The 17,311-nt window shown below is 48.0% G+C and overlaps 1 protein-coding gene across 1 annotated transcript in view; it reads right to left on the reverse strand.

Annotated features, from left to right (window-relative positions):
• Positions 1 to 2,226: 2,226 nt before the first annotated feature.
• Positions 2,227 to 17,311, reverse strand: part of SMURF2 (SMAD specific E3 ubiquitin protein ligase 2) — a 1,271,870-nt gene continuing 1,256,785 nt past the window's right edge. Inside the window, exon 19 of the mRNA XM_069655016.1 lies at positions 2,227 to 5,161. Coding sequence (XP_069511117.1) covers positions 5,062 to 5,161 — 100 coding nt within the window. The 3' untranslated portion in view covers positions 2,227 to 5,061. The remainder of the gene's footprint in view (positions 5,162 to 17,311) is intronic.

Raw genomic sequence — 17,311 nt, forward strand, 5'->3', positions numbered from 1 at the left:
ATGTGGGCCACGGTGGACTCCATGATGTCCTGCGCAACCAGCTCAGCTTCTCCTAGACCCGCCTTGAAGCGTGCCTGGCTCTGAACAGTAAGTTATGGAAGGAAGTCCGCTATTTCCCACCAAAGCCTCTGGTTAGCAGCTGCCAGCATGGCTTCTGCATTGGATTGACGCAAGTGCAAGGAGGCGTGGAGTACAGTTTCTTCCCGTACGCCTCCAAGATCTTATCCTCCTTGCTTAGCAGCGCCGAGGACGACTGAGGCATAAGTAAAGTGATGCTGCAGCGATCACCGAAGAGTGCGGTAGAGCATGCGTCGACAGCAAGAGTGGATCCCCTTCCATCTGTCTATACTTGGCATCGAGGCGCCGATTGACAGGTTGGCCCGAGTGTGGCTTGAGCCACCTCTTATTGGCCAAGGCAACAACATCCTTCTGCATCGGGATACCCGTTTTGGTAGGGGGAGGACATCTGCTAAGACCCCTTCCTCGGGCTGTTCGACCTCAGGTTGAGGAAGGCCCAGATATTCCGCCAAGCCTGCAAGCCCGTTGTGGAAGGCCTTTGCGGAAGATGGCGTGTCAGGGACCTCCTCTTCATCTGTGTCCACCCTGGTGTCCGGCGGGTTCGGAACGGGTGGAGGAGTGCTGGGCGCCGTGGGTTGCGGTGTTGAGACCGGAGCTGGAGGCTGATGTGGAACCGCCTGAACTGTATATGTGGGAAGCAGGGGAGCCTGAATCAAAGGAGCCGGCAGGGGCAGTGGGGGCTGCTCTGGGGCCTGTGGCGCCGGAGCTATGGGAGGAATAACTATGGGTGCCGGTGGGGTGACTGGAGGGAGCAAGTCCCTGACTGCACCTCGAAGGATGGCCCCCATCTAGGGGGTTTGCATCAGCGCCAGGAACCTTTCTAAGAACCTATGAGGTGGCAGGAGATATTGACGGAGTGGCTGGGAGCTGCTGGGGCCAGAGCGTACTGTGCCTAGGTTGCAGGGTATACCTGCCCTGCGCCGCTGATGGATAAACTGTAGGCCACGTACCTAGTTGACGCCAGTCCCACCTTGAAACTCATTCACCCGCCTGCTCTGTTCCTAGGAGTAGCATCGGACGGGCGCCCATGTTGTCTGGCCCGGCGGCCATTTTGTCGAGCTGCGTGCCAAAGTCGTGGTGCATAGCTCCCTGGGCCCGGCCTCCTCCAAGACTCTTGGTGGTGGAGCAAGAAACCTACCTGCACCACAGGTCTAGGCCTGGAAGCCGTATTGGTCTTGGCGATGTCACCGGTAGTGCTGCATGCAGGCACCCCCTCGGACATTGAGCCAGTATTAGGGCGTTGCCCCTCAGTTGAACACACGGTAAAAGAACCTTGGGGTCCCTCAGCACTGTGTCCAGAAGGATCCGATGAGCCCTCGGCTGTGAGGCCGTTAGCTGGACTAACCTCAGTGTGTGCTGGTACCAGAACCTGAGAGGTTCCTCCCGCTCTGGCGTTTCCTCGGGAAGGAGTCACCCTTACGGGGTGCAATGGAAAATAGCAGCCCTCCGTTGGGCCTCGATATCTGTATGACGAAGCTCTTCAAGTCCACTAGAGGCGACCTTTTGAAAAGCTCCCTCCACCTAGCTAGCCTATTCTTCAGTGAGCGTGGATTCAATGCATCCCAGCCATGGCCACGGCAACGGAGGAAAAGAGCGTGGGTGTGGGACATAGGGGAGGGCCCCTCGCAGGCTGGACACCGGCTGAAGCCCGATGAAGTCGACATGCGCCAGGGAGGAGCGTGACAACAGAGGACCAAGTACCTGAATGACAAATAAAAGACAAAAAGATAGAAGAATCCTGGGAAGAGCGCGTGGTATGACATGGCAGGGCCAAACCCAGGAGCGCTGGTGAAATCGGCCCATTCCTGTCGATGCGGAAAAGGGGACTAAGGTGTGGCGCCAGTGGGCGGAGTCAGGGTAGAGCATGCTCCCAGGGCCGCACCCCACACGCCTCTAAATTTAAAGGGGAAGAAGTTTTTTTTCTGGGGAAAAAGGTTCCGTCTCCCGTCCCTAGGAAGGGACGTTCATGCAGTATGGAGGAAAGGGGACAGGACGTAAGAGTATGTAAACTACCAATTGGGCTACCAAATACCTTGTTTTATTCAATCTAGAAAGGAAACGCCAATTGATGAAAGACCCCTTTCTACTCAAATTAGGAGTCCACAGTCAGGTACAAACCAAATCCCTGACGAAAAACAAACCAAACAGTTATTTAAATCATTGATGCTGTGACAGTGCAAACAGCATACAATTTATTGCTCAACTTCTGCGTGGGTACAATATACAGTTAGATTTGTTTTATACAGGTGTTATTTTTTTAAAGCTCATGTAACAGCTCGTAAAAATATGAGGCATATGAAGGCTAGAAACACTGCAATAAATACAAACATTTTGGAAATGACAAGTACACGGTTTTGCCAGATAGGGGTGGGAGAGAAAGGGCAAGTCACAATTAAGTTGTATAAAATAATTACATCTTAGGACAAATTAAAGAACTCTGAACAGTTTATAGAGCCAACAACTTAGAAATAGAAGTACAGGAAATTGCACATGTCAGCTAGTTTATGTCAGAAGACAGAGGTATGATTCTATGGTCAGCTTTATGAGGAAGCACATGTATAGCAATGAAGCAAAGCTTTCAAATTCATCTTTTCAATACATCTTCCATCAACAGGGCCATTTTATAGGCTCAAGACATTCAATGCATAAGTAGTGTTATGAAAAACAGGAGAAACATTTTGTGCCCAGGACATAAGTACAATACAAAAACCATGTCAGTATAAACAATAAAATAGAACAATGAATTTGGTAAAAAATAAATCAGCTGAGTATTATGGCAACTGAACCAATGTGCAAAAAAAGAAAATTAATAACATACTTTACATTCTGTACACAGCACCGTGACCAAACTCTTGCTAGAGGGATACATTACACCCTCTACAATACACACAATGTTGAATTCCACAAAATAGGCTCTTGTTCATAATCAAAACATGTATAACAGAAAAGAACTGCACAAAAGTAGGACATACTTACACAGTATCTCTTGGAAAAGTATGCAGCTAAAGAATGAATGAAGAAACCCAGTAGGGAGCCAATAATACAATAAATATTCACATTGATCAAAAGGTCCAATGTTTCGTGGCAGGGAGCACTTGTATGCCTGCACCTGTTTGACAGGAAACAACTTGCAAGGTTTTGAAATGAATATCTGAGAGGCTATGACATACAGCAAAAAATGAATCATGTGTTTTTTTTGTAATTTCAAAAGTGGGGTTAGTGACGTTATCCAAAATGACATTTAAAATTTCCAAAATGTAAAGGCACTCAAATCTGGTGTAATATTTTATCCCCTTCCTCTTTACAAAAATGCATTATCAAAGAACACTATTTCGTAGAAGATGTAGAGGCAAGCTTCTTCGGAGGCAACTTGCCACATGTAAACTCAGATGCTGCATCAATGGTCAATGATAGCAACTGAAACAAAGACGAATAAAGTGGCCTGGTTCCCTATGTTTTAGAGGGTACAAAACATGACCATGTATAAAAAATATGCGTTTTCAGTTGTACTGTTGCACCTTGAACCAACTGCATTAACTATGCTGAAGATAAACATGATTTAGAAGACAAATGCTTCAAACGGCAAATGTACAAAAACTCAGACCCGTTTGTTCAATATGAATCTGATTCCTGGGAAATACAATATGGACCATCATATTTTATTTTTCGGGTGTTCAGTAGGCAGCATATATGGATCATTAAAAAGGGGGCTCAATGTATCACATTGACAGGGTAAATGTACCAGATCAAATGTTTACATTGCCATTTGTGTGAAAATATATCCACGTTTGAGGATCCGGTCGCCACCAATGCTTTGTTTTGTTGACAGATCTTAACGAGCAGTGTCATACGCTGACCTTTTCAATGATTATGATGAAAAGTAAAATCAAGCTTTTGACCAACATTTCAGTAGGACCTCTAGGCAGTTGTAACACACAGACTTCCATTTGATTGCAGCCCATGTAAGCACATAGGATATAATTGTAAATATGCATTTCCTGTGCGAGGAGGGATTATATTAAGTACACCCTGGGAAACTGGCTGCATGTGAATACATTCAACTTTGTTGAAAGAAAGGGCTGCTGCTCAAAATAGAATTGAGAGCTAAGAATTAGCAATAGGTTTGTGATATGTCCCATACCAAGCAAAAGATGAGCATTCGTTTTTAACCAAAATACTTTAGATGACATTCTATTATGAAAAATATGAAAATGTTGGTTAACAAAAATCTAGAAAACTATTCCTTGTAGAAAATGGGTCTGTTATATGTTTTACACCAAGTATAGTAGCAAATCAAAATATATGGGACAAAAGGACACCTCTCAGCAAAGATATAGACAATTTACATAAACCAAATAAATGTCTGATTCAGATCTTTCCTGCTTTGCTTGCAAAATACAAAAAATGTGTTGGGTTACATTTAAAACGAACTCCATGACAAATATAATCTTTCCTTATTTTTAAATAAACAAATGCAGTTAACAAGGAAACACATTTTATCTTTTATGCAACGTTAGAGTCATTGGAACATACATATATATATTTTTTTTATAAAAAGAAGAGCTAGGTGCTTTCAGAATTTTATGCTCCGAAGAAAGGTTTCTGGTACCGATGGCTGATGACACATTGGTGTATGAGAGAACAGGAACCAGTCGGGTCAAAGGAATAGATTACCTTTTTAAAAAAATAGTAGTAGTCTTTAAGTGTAGAATACTGTTTAGCTGTTGAAATGGAAAAAGTCAGCATTTCAGAAGTTCAAGATATTAGTTTTTAAATAGCAGCTCCGAGTAGTCGCATGGCAATGGCCAGAGGACCTTTTTTTCCTTGGAAAATAAAAATCCTCTTTATTGTCCATTCCCCTCACAGTGTCCTATGGTTAAAGGGAAAGGTTTCCTGTATTTCAGGCGATTCTTGCATCTCATCAATGGGGAGATTTTCTGATGAATACTTATATAAATAAAGTCTTAGATAGGTCTGAGAAGGTCATTCCACAGCAAACCCACATGTCTCTTCAATGGCCGTTAGCAGCTTCTCATAGAGCTTCTCATAATTTTCATATGGAGGAATGTCGATTCGATTGAAGCTATGAATGAGAAGTAATGAATATATAATTAGTTTTCAGTTTAACCTTAAAAGCATTATTAGAAGTAAATAACTTCACAAGACGAGATAACGATATGTAATAAAAATGGTCACATCACTGGTGGCGTAGACTCTTGAACGATTTCTAGCCATACAGAGAGCAATACATGTTTTGAAAGGTAGGTTTTTAATGGCCTGTATTCAAGAGCAGAATGGATCGGTTTAGTGTGGAAGAAGAAATTACTATCTGCAGTAATACTCTTTCTTATGGTTTCTTCTCCCACGATTCCTTAGCTTAGATATCTTCCCATTGCTAGCTGGATTGCAGACATTTGTATTCCATCATCAGGCTCTGCACAGGCTCTCCGCAGCACGGTTGACCCTGGCTCTAGAAGGGACAGCATACTCTGTATATACAGCGCACACCACAACCTTGACCTCAGTTCCGCCCTCTGCTCAGGGGTAGTTTGTGCAAACATTTTATTGTTTAAAAAGACTGCCCATGATTAAAAAAAATGTATAGAAAAAATATTTTAGCAAAAATTACAAGTTACTCACTGTAGTGACTAAGGTACTCTTAGTCCCCTTTCCTCCGTACTGCATGGGCGTCCCTACCTAGGGACGGGAGACGGAACCCTTTTCACCAGAAAACCCCTTCTTCCCCTTTAAATTTAGAGGCGCGCGGGCGTGCGGCCCTGGGAGCGCTACCCGGACGCCGCCTACCGGCGCCACACCTCAGTCCCCATTGACGCATTGACAATATTTAACATTGCCTAATGACACCCGTATTATTAGTGGGCAGGATGGTGGGACGTATGGAGGAAAGGGAAGACCTCTTCCGAATTTCTGTAGGCCCCTGTGGCTGCCAGATAAGTGTGACGTGCGTCTACCTGTACGCCTGAGTGTGCAAGGTGTGCCGAGAAGGAGAGCACATCATCCAGAGTGCACCTAAGGGGGGTCGATCTCCTTAGAGTCCGCCCAATGACAGAACCTAGTCCATTTACTCCTGTATTGGCTCTTGGTAGCCTTGCTACTGGCACCCTGAATGATCTCGAGGTTAGCCTGTGATAGTCTCAGGTGCCCGAGGGTGACCTGCTCAGGAACCACGCTGCAAGGGCTATCTTCTATGGGGCGGGGTGTATGACCCTGCCCCCCTCCTGTCACAGGAGATGGGCTGGACCCAGCGGAAGGTGAATGGCTGGTCTGTCTGTGAGGCTGAGCAGGTCGGAGAACCACGGTCTCGCCGGCCACCATGGAGCTATCAGAATGATGCTGAGGTGACAAGCTTCCTTTATTCTGCTGATCACCTTGTGGACCAGGGGTGTGGGAGGAAAGGCATAGGCAGTCATGTCGTCCCACCGTAACTAACGTATCACTCACGGAGCTGGGGCCCTGCCAAGACGTGAACTGATGGCACTTCCTGTTCTTCCAGGAGGCAGACTCAACTGTGGGTTCCCCCATCTGTTGAAGACCGTCAGCAGCACCTGGTCGTTCAATTGCCAGTTGTAATTGTCCGTTCCCAGTCTGCTGAGCCTGTCTGCTTCCAAGTTGGCCTCTCCCGTGAGGTGGACAGCCATGAGGTAGATGTTGTTCTCCAGGGCCCATTCTCACACGCAGACCGCCAGGCTGCAAAGCGGAGGGGGCATGGTACCCCCCTGCTGTTAGGGAGAATTCTCTGTTAAGGCTAATTTCCCAAACCTAGTGAGTCCCCCAGCAGCTTTGCTGGATTTTTGGGGTTTATTTTTTTTCTCCTGCTAAGAGTGAGACTCTTTTACTCCCACTCTTAGACATGATTTGAGATGTCCTTTGACTTTGTAATGTGTTTTATGGGCTATGGGGTCTTTTACTCCATAGGGTTTAATGTGGTTTTTGGTAAGTGTGTTACACAGCACCCTCAGTGCAGTAACACAGGGGTGTCATAGTGACCCCCAAACATAGACTCCATACCCTGGGACTGACTACTGTCTCCCAGGGCATGTAAAGTCACAATTGACTTTACTAGTCTTAAATTGTGAACAGAACCAGTACAAACCATCATATTGTGGAAGTACTGGTAGGGGTAATTAGATTACCCCTGGGTCTGTTTTTCGAGGGGGCACTGTGCAGTCCCCCCTCGTCGAGTTTCTGGCTGGTGGCAGTGGTTACCACGCAAAATATTCCTTGAGAATATTTACTATGGGATTTTCCCATTCATTTTAAACGCACCACTTTTTGGTGCAATGTTAAAGATACCGTCGGGTTATTTATTTAATATTTATTCCCCGGTTGGGTCTTATTGTCAGAACTCGGTTTTAAAATGGCATTTGTGTTCGCCTCTGTAACTCCAACCCAAGTCGAGCCCTTTGTTCCACTTTTTGGCGGGCTTCTCCACAGAAGCCTCCAAAAGTGGTGCCACTCTGTCTGGGTCTACAGGATGTGTGTGAGGGGGGTTTAGGCACCCTGGACTGAGTTGCCTCGGCAACTCAAGTCGGACTCGTGCGAATGGCCCAGTGGTGAGCCGCCCGGCTCACCACTTAGCATGTTTGAGTGACAGCTAGGACTGATGAATGGGGGTTGTCTGCATAAAAGCAGGGCTTTGGGGACTGGAACTTCAGACGTCGCCACAGGACCTAAGAATCCAAGGAGGGAGAAGCTGAGCCGACCTGCAACAACGACACTACCGGTGGAGCCCTGCTGAACCGTCTCACCACTTTTCCCGACGACAGAGAAGATCTTCATCTGAGGAGTCTTCTTCCTTTGATTGGTGGGGATAACCAGTTTGCCTGTCTTTTCGCCTTCCCGAATCATCTCGTGGCCGCCTTGCCTGTGCCAAGCACCCCGGCAACCGGGATACCACGATTTAACACTACCGCGAATAAAAGGGTAGTACTTTTTAACCGGAGAACTCCGCGGCTGGTTTCTTCCCTGGCAGTGCAACGACCTTCAGCTTTCCTTCACGTCGAGACCTTCTCTTCCTCTGGACGACGCCGCGACTTGCACCCGCTGCCAGGAACTGCCCCCGCTGGAGGATCCTCTCCATTTTAAAGGTACTATGTCCGCCTAGCTTCCCTTGCAACGGTCTGTACGGGGTGACTACTAAATCCTCGACTTACCACCTGGGCTGACCCTAGGCTGGCTAACTGAACTTTTCTGAGCTGAACTAATTCCTTTTTTGAACTCTCTGCAAGACTTTTTCAAAGCCTCTTAAACTGTGTGATCTTGGGCGCATTGGTGCTCTGTTCTCTCCAAGAGGGAGCCTGGCCTTTGAACTTTTTGCTCACTAGTAGACTCTGACTTTCCTGCCTTGTTGGGTGCTTCTAAAGTATTAGTGTTGTGTGCTTTTCTAATTTCTGCCTTTTCCCTCCCTTTTTTGGTAACTTATTGGAGTGCCATCTTTAGTTAAGCGCTCACCTCTGTCTGAAAATAAGTGGTGTTAACTAAGACTTGTCTAATAAGGACTAAGGGATGTATATATATGAATAGTGACTGTGTTTTGAACTTGCTTACAATAATAGTGCTGGAGTTTTTCTAGAAGTGTGCCTTTAAATAAATAATTATATACTTTGATACCAAAGCTCTGGTCAGTGCTTGCTTGCTACTGTATTTTGGTACCTATCTTGTATACTCTATATACTGTCCAACTCTTCTTGAGAGAAGTCTGGCTGCTCAGCCACAGCTACCAGGTAAATCCGGGTGGTACAGACTGCTACCAATTGGGTTTACGGCCAACACTTGTAGTCTTAAGCCTTTTGCAGTGGTCTCTAAGGGAACTGCACAGGTTTCTGCCTAACACCTGCTTGTTGACATATTACATGCTGGTGGAGTTGTCAGTCTGGATAAGGACGGTCTTGCCCCCCATTGAGCAGAAGGAAAGCTCTGAGAGCTAGCCAGATGGCCCGGAGTTCCAGCCAGTTGATGTGGGACTCCTGCTCCTTCCGTGTTCAGACTCCATGGACGCTGCTGTCCAGAGTGGCTCCCCAGCTTTCTAGGGAGGAGTCCGTAGTGATGGTGACCTGTGGGGCCGGCTGCCGGAAGGGCTGGCCCATCCGCAGGTTGCAGTCCCTGGACCACCTTGTGAGGTCCAGGTGGAGAGAAGGAGATATGCTGATCAGCTCCGCTTGGGAGCCCTTCTCCTGATTCCATGAGGCTGCGAAGTGCAGCTGTAACCACCTCATCCTGAGTCTCGTGTGCGGCAGGGCCAGTAGAACCGCTGCCATGTTACCCGAGAAGTGCTGGTACCGCCAGGCCGAAGTCACTGCTCTGGCAAGGAAGTGCATAGTGGCCCTCTTGATGGCCGTAATCCTCTACTCCGTGGGAAAGACCTTCTCGGAGCTCGTATCCCAGATGAGGCCCAGGAAGGTGAGGCTGTGCGTGGGCTGCAGCTGAGACTGCTTGAAGTTGATAGTAAACCTCAAGTCGTGGATTGTGTTCATAAGTGTGGAGGAAGTTTGGGTAACCCTCTCCAGAGATCTCCCACTGACGAGCCAGTTTTCCAGATACGGGTATACATGGTGGCCCTGGGGAGGGCTGCCACTGCATTCATGAGTTGAGGCCAAAGGGCAGCACCTTGTACTGGAAATGACAGCCCATGATCCTGAAGCATAGGAAGGAGCAATGCGGCTGGCAAATCGGGACGTGTAGGTAGGCGTCCGTCAGATCCAGGGAGCACATCCAGTCTCCTTTGTCTAGTGTCTCTGCAATGAGTGCTGGCATAAGCATCTTGAATTTATGAAGAGGAAGGGAGAGGTTGAGGGTGGATAGGTCCAACACAACTCTCAGGCCAGCCTGGTTCTTTTGTATGGCGAAAATCCTGGAATAAAAGCCCAATCCTCTCTGGGAGGCTGGGACTTCTTCCACTGCCTGGCTCTCGACGAGCGACCGGATCTCCGCCAACAGAGTTGCCATCCCAATATGCGGGAGTGGAGGGGAGGAGAGGGAGGTATTGGTAGGCGGTACCCCGTGGATACTACAGAGACGATCCAGGGGTCTGCAAAGTTCTGGCACCAATAATGCACGTGAAGGCAAGCCTGCCACCCACCGGAGACATGTGGACCCGAAGGGACGCGTTATGCTTTCTCAACTTCTGAGGCTGCTGCTGAGGAGGAAGCGGACTGGAAGAAGCCCTTGCTCCCCCGTCCCCTTTTGTTGCTTGTGCCGGTGCTGACTCAGCGATTAGTCAGGCTGTCTCGACCTCTGTTCCTGGAAGCCCCGGAACCCGCCGAACGACCGCCCCCTGTCCGAGCGTTGATGTGACTGGGTGTACACCTTGGGCGTGGCCTTCGTTCGGATAATGACTTCGCAGTTTGCGAGCTGTTCTTTTGATCTAATTTCTCGTCAATGGTAGAGTGAAAGAGGGCACTACCCTCGAACAGAAGGCCCAATATGCAATCCTGGATGTTGGGGTTAAAGTTAGTAGCCCAAAGCAGGCCGTCCGTCTCATGTCCGTGGCGATGCAGATGGCCCGGCCAGAGGTATCGATGTGGGCCACAGTGGACTCCACGATGTCCTGTGCTACCAGCTTGGATTCTCCTAGACCAGTCTTGAAGCGTGCATGGCTCTGCACCAGAAGCACTGGAAGGAAGTCCGCTATTTCCCGCCAAAGCCTCTGATTAGTGGCTGCCACCCCTTCTTGGCCAGAGCCACAACGTCCTTCTGCATCGAGATACCCGTCTTGGTAGGGGGTCTTAGGGTGAGGACTTCTGCCAAGAACCCCCTCCTCGGGCTGCTCTACCTCGGGTTGAGGAAGGGACAAATATTCTGTCAAACCTGCAAGTCTGTCGTGGGAGGCCTTCGCTGACGACGGCGTGTCAGGGTCCTCCTCCTCGTCTGTGTCCACCTGAGTGTCCGGAGCTGGTGTAGGAGTGCTGGGCCGCACTGGGCTGCGGTGTGGGGACCGGAGCCGGAGGCTGCTGTGGAGGCTGTTGTGGAACCGCTTGAACTGGGGAAGGCAGGGGAGCTGGAATCAAAGTGGCCGGCAGGGGCACTGGGTGCTGCGCTGGGGCCAGTGGTGCCGGAGCCATGGGAGGAATGACTATGGGCGCCGGTGGGGTGACCGGAGGGAGCAAGTCCCTGACTGCATCACGCAGGATGGCCGTCATCTGAAGAGTTCGCATCAGTGCCAGGAACCTTTCGAAGAACCTGTCTTCAGAGGCTGAACAGGTGGCAGGAGATATTGACGAAGTTGCTGGGGGCTGCTGGGGCCGGAGGGCACTTTGCCTAGATTGCAGGGGGAACCTGCCCTGCACTGCTGATGGATAAACTGTAGGACTTGTACCTGGATGACACAAGTCCCACCTTGAAACTTGTTGACCTGCCTGCTCTGTTCCTAGGAGTGGCATCGGACGAGCCAATTTGTCTGGTCCGGTGGCCATTTTGTAGAGTTGCGTGCCAAATTCGTAGTGCATAGCTCCCTGGGCCTGGCCTCCTCCAAGACTCTTGGTGGTGGAGCGAGAGACCTACCCTGTACCTCAGGCTTAGGCCTGTATGGCGTATTGCCCTTCGGCAGTATCTCCGGTAGTGCTGCGTGCAGGCGCCCCCTTGGACATTGAGCCGGCGGTACCCCCTCCAGTGTACAACCGGTAGAAGAACCTTGCGGTCCCTCAGTACTGTGTCCAGAAGGGTCGGACAACCCCTCGGCCAAGAGGCCGGCAGCTGGACAAGCCTCAGTGTGTGTGCTGGTACCAGAACCTGAGAGGTTCTCCCTTACAGGGTGTGATGGAAAATAGCACCCCCCCTTTGGGCCTCGATCTCTGTGACAAAGTTCTTCAAGTCCTCTGGCGGAGACCTCTCGAAGAGCTCCCTCGACCTAGCTAGCCTGTTCTTCAGTGCGCGAGGAGTCAATGCGTTGCACGCGGTACAACCTTCCCAGCGTGGCCGGGCCAAGGCAGCAGAGGCAAAGAGCATGGGGGGGGGGGGGTCGGACGTAGGAGAGAGCCCCTAGCAGGCTGGACACCTGCTGAAAACCACTAATCCACATGCGCTAGGGAGGAGGGTGACGCCGGAGGACCATGTACCTAAATGACAGATAAAAAGATAGAAGAAGAATCCGGGAAAGAGCGCGTGGTATTACATCACAGGACAAAACCCAGGAGCGCTGGTGAAATCGTGCCGTTCCCGTCGACGCAGAAAAGGGGGCAGGGGTGTGGCACCGGTGGCCGGAGTCAGGGTACAACATGCTCCCAGGGCCGCACCCCACGCGGGCCTCTAAATTTAAAGAGGAAGAAGGTTTTTTTCTGGTGAAAAAAAACAAACAAAACAAACAGTTTCCGTCTCCCGTCCCCCGTCCCTAGGCAGTATTGAGGAAAGGGGACGGGACGTAAGAGTACATTCCTATGTAAACTTTTCTGCAAATGATGCTCAAAGTCTTAACTAGGAGGCATCCATTTTGTGAAATTAATAAGCCTCCTGTGTTCATGTTAATTCTGCTCTCACGGCAGTAATCAAGCAAGTGTCCCCTTACTGAGAGCTTAAGCTTATTGCTGCTGCCAGAGAGTATCCTCCCATGTGATTAAAAATCCTGACTTTGAAGCTCATTTGCTGAATATATTACATAGGAGCTTTTGTAAAAATATGTTTTTTGTATATATTTTTTTTATCATGGGCAATCTTTTTAAACAATAACATTTTTGAGTGAACTACCCCTTTAAGTAAGCTCTCTGTCTGAAGGGCTAGATGGAAGGGCTATAAGGAATCTGTGGGAAGAGACTATAAGAAAGAACATTACCAAAAGTATCCTCCCATACATTCCTCACCTTAAATAAGACTTTCAAAGCAGTAAAGTATCTGAAGGAGTGAACAGCACAAGAAACATCACCTAAACCAGAAAGCTTTGTAGAACAGCTCAACCAAAACAAGCATCCTGCCCTGACAAGCAATCTAGGCAATGATGCTTGGTCCAGGTGTGTAAAGAGTTGCAGGGAGTCACCTGATAAATGGCTACGGGTGGAGTGGCCACTAGGACCCTCATGTTTGAGGTCCTCTGGCCCTTCTTTCCATGCTAGACTGAGCATTCATAAATATAAAGCATTATCCACTAAAGGTTTTGTTTTGAGACTACCTTGCCCATTTTGGAAACTTGCTTGTCATCTTTCCTGAATTGTCTTCTAGAAATGTAGTTGCGAGGCCTTTTTTCCTTCCTAAATCTCTGCCACCATGGAAAGGTGGGGAGGGTGATCGAAAACAGCTAGTAACATTTTCTGGAAAAGGAGATACTCAGACCACCTACGGCAGCAAAGGTGGTTTTTAAGAGTAATTTATTTACTCATATGAAAATCATGTATGGGTGTTTGAAAGATAAGACATGGTGCTCATCCCCTCTCCTGTCAGAGGTGATAGCTACCAAGGAAATCAACTGGAGTGAATCATTCTCAGGAAGCAGGAATGTAAAGGCTCAGAGGAAGCTGCCATAAAACAGGTAATTACCAAGTGTAAGCCTTATGTTATGACAAAACAAACCTTTTAAAAACTGCACAACTTATGGGATGGAGAAAAAAAAATGCATAAGGTTTATTTTGTTGCTGACAAAAACCCCTGTACAGATCTGCAGAGCCTGACACACCAATGAAATGACGAAATCTACCACAGAGGCTTTAGGGCAGAGCAAGGGATCCAGATCTTTTTCTTGACGCCAAGCTATAAATGTACGCACGCATTAGACACAGATCGACTTAGTAGCAGGCCTACTGGCGGAAATGGGCACTTCTAGAATGTCAACTGACAAATCCCACTCCTTGCACCACCTTTCATTTTCCTTACATGAAGGTTGACGGTGCTGAGGTTCAAGTTAAAACCATCCCCCTTTTCTTGTACCACCAATTAGGAGAGGGGTCCACTCTTGTTGGATGCAGAGTAAGAAAGATGGCCTAGTTAGGGTCTGGGTACCATATCCTCAGGCCCAATCTGGAGCAATCAGAATCATGGTGTTCACAGACTTCCAAGGAGATGACTGGGATTGGCGGGAACTGCAGGAGACTGTATTCCAGTCTACAATGAATGTATCTGCAATATTCCTTGGAGCAAACTAACTCACACTGTTGGGGAAGAGGTTCACTTGATATGACCTCTCGAGGTTGAAGATCTAGTCCAAGACCTCTTAGCACTGGATGTTCCTCCCACATATTCCTCATCTTTTGATATCTTCTATAGATATCTTCCATTACAGCTGCTTCTGAAAAACAAATTCTGTCAGAGGGCGCTGTGCGTCGATGCGGTAGACTCGATGTACCTCGAGGGCTTCCATTTCGGAGTCAACGTCATCGTCGGTATATATAGCACGCGCAGCACCCGTTAGTTTCAGTTCTGTTTTTACACCTTCCTCTTGAAGAAATACCAGCATCAGTGAGTCCCAGACAGTACCAGACTTTGAAAGAGCGTAAAGTGTAATGCACTGGAAATTCTACAGGTAGGTTGGGAGGGACGATGAGGAATATGTGCGAGGAACATCCAGGCGAAAGAACGTTACCAGGGATACGTAACTTGTTCTGTGAATTGATTGTGTTCTCCCACACAACACATTTTTTGATAGACTCCCAAAGCAGAGTTATGTTTTGGAGGAGGAAAAATTTTCAGACTTACGATTTGTCATGGATTGAATGTAGCACACCTTTCGCAAATCCTCCTTCATGGCTAGAGGATGAATCCAGACGGTAATAAGTAGTAGATGTGTGAACGGTGGACTAAGTGGCTGCCGCACAAATGTCTTTTATAGGCACCCCTCTTTACAGAGCAGACGATGTTGTCATGCCCCTTGTGGAATGAGCTCTCAGGCCTTCTGGGGGATCTTTCCCGGCCAATCTGCAGCATTCTGTAATATTAAGAATTATCCATCTGGACAAAGTTTGTTTTGTAACTGGAAGACCCAGTTTGTGTGCAGTGTACCCAATGAAAAGCTGGACATGTTGATGTATTTTCGCCATTTGGGAAATGTAAAAGCTCAAAGTCCTTCTGGGATCAAGCCTATGCAGCCTTTTCTCTTCCTTGCCAGGATCAGGCGGCGGATAGAATGTAGGAAGCACGATTTTCGAGGATAAATGAAAATCAGGTAACATTTCTGGCAGAAAAGAAAGTTAAACACTAACAACAACCTTGTCCTTGTAAGAAAAATAGTAAATGGAGGCTTACTAGACAAGGAATGCAACTCACTCACCCTGCGGGCTTATGTCAATACAACAAACAGAATGTTTCTGAAAGTTAGTAGTCTTAGTGGACATGAATGGAGTGGCTTAAAAGGAGAACACATCAGAAATATCAACACAAGATTAAGGTCCCAAATCAGTACTTGGAAACGTGTAGGAGGGAATATGCTAGTGAGACTTTTAAGAAATGTAATGCTTAACGGCATCTTGAAATAAGATACCTCTTACGATGTACGGTTGAAGATTTAAAGTGCTGCCAAATAACCTTTTATTGTTCCAATCTGGAGCCCCAGTGTTGCTAAATGTAAAAAAGAAAAAAAATATATATCACCATAGGTGTATTGCATTGAAAATGGTCCACATCATTTTCCCTACACCAGCTGCAGAATTTATTCAAACGGCAGCGGTATAAGGATTAGGTGGTTGGTCTTCCATCAAATCATCCGGAAGGTCCCAATCCTTGTATCTCAACCTCTCAGAAACCATGTGTGATGGACGAGTGTCTTGACCTCTGGATGGCGAACCCGACCCTCTCTCGCGAGAAAAGGTCCTCTCTTTGTGGAAGATGCATTGGAGGGCAGATGGACATGTCAAGAATGTCCGGGTACCAGGTCCTCCTGGCCCAATCTGGGGCAATTAGGATCATGGATTTCCCAAACTTTCCAAACCTCCTGATCACATGAGGAATGACGGGGACTGGAGGAAAAACGTACAGCAGTGGAAACTCCCAGTCCACTACGAATGCGTCTCCTAGAGCAACTCTTGGGGGAAATTCTATGCAACAGAACATTTTGCACTTCCGGTTGACACTGGTCGGGAACAGATCCACTTGACGGGTTCCCCAAAGCGTGAATATCTCTTGTAGGACTTCCTGAGGTAGGTTCCACTCGTGGGAGACTGCTCTGCCTGATCGGAGCGTCCACCGCTGTGTTCTCCTCTCCGGATAGGTGAACTGTTGACAGGGAGATTCCTTCTTAAAATTGTCCAGAACTAGAGCTGCATTGCCTCGCTGCACAGCGGTAGTGAACCACCACATCTCCTCTCTTGTTTAGGTAGTACATGGCCACTGTGTTGTCCGTCATTATCGGGACATTTCTTTCCCTGTAAAGAGGGCAGAAAGGCCTTCTGTGCTAGTCTGTTTGTCCTCAGCTCCAAAAGGCTGATGTGCAGTTTGGACTGCGATGGAGATCAACAATCGCAGATTGTTGGAGTGGGTTCCGCACGCCGTGAGTGAGGCATCCTTAACTACTGTAATCTCCGGCCATGGATGCCAAAAATGTTCTCCCTTCAGAATATTGCCTTCGCAAGCCCACCACAGATCCTGTGCGACCCTGCTTGGAACCTGAAGGAGGTCGGTCATCCTGCCCGAGAATTGGGACCACTCTAGCCTGAGAACATACTGGAGCGATCCAACCTAATTCTCAGGCGAGCCTGTGGCACCAGGAAAATGCAGGATGCCATGAGGCTGAGCATCCTTAAAGTCTGCAGAATGCGTTGAGCCCTCACCTCAGCTGGTGCACCTTTTCTCAAGGATGAATCCAGTACTGTTCCAATTAATTGGAGTCTTTGAGATGGTATCATGTGGGAATTCTTGTAAGTGAGGGAGAAGCCCAGTCTGTGGAGACAGTGGCAGGTGATGCCGAGATGTTCCAGGGCTTGTTCGGGAGAATGTGCCCTGATTAGCCAATCGTCCAAGAAGGGATAGACGTGAATCCCTAGACTTCTGAGACCCAGTCTACAATGAATGTAGACTGGGTCTCAGAAGTTTAGTGAAAACCCTTGTGGCGGAGGTCAGCCCGAATGGCAGAACTCGAAACTGATCACGATAACCGCTAACAGCGAACCTCAGGTACTTTCTGTGCTTGTGATGGATAGGCACATGAGAGTAAGACTCCAGAAGGTCTAATGACACCACCCAATCCTGGAGCTGGAGGGCCTGAAGGATCTGACAAAGTGTCACCATCTCAACCTTGTCCTTACTGAGGAACTTGTTCAAGCATCACAAGTCCAGGATGGGTCTCAATCCTCTGTACTTCCTT

Source organism: Ambystoma mexicanum, chromosome 3q (assembly GCF_040938575.1).
Source record: "Ambystoma mexicanum isolate Mex_15411 chromosome 3q, UKY_AmexF1_1, whole genome shotgun sequence".
NCBI lineage: Eukaryota > Metazoa > Chordata > Amphibia > Caudata > Ambystomatidae > Ambystoma > Ambystoma mexicanum.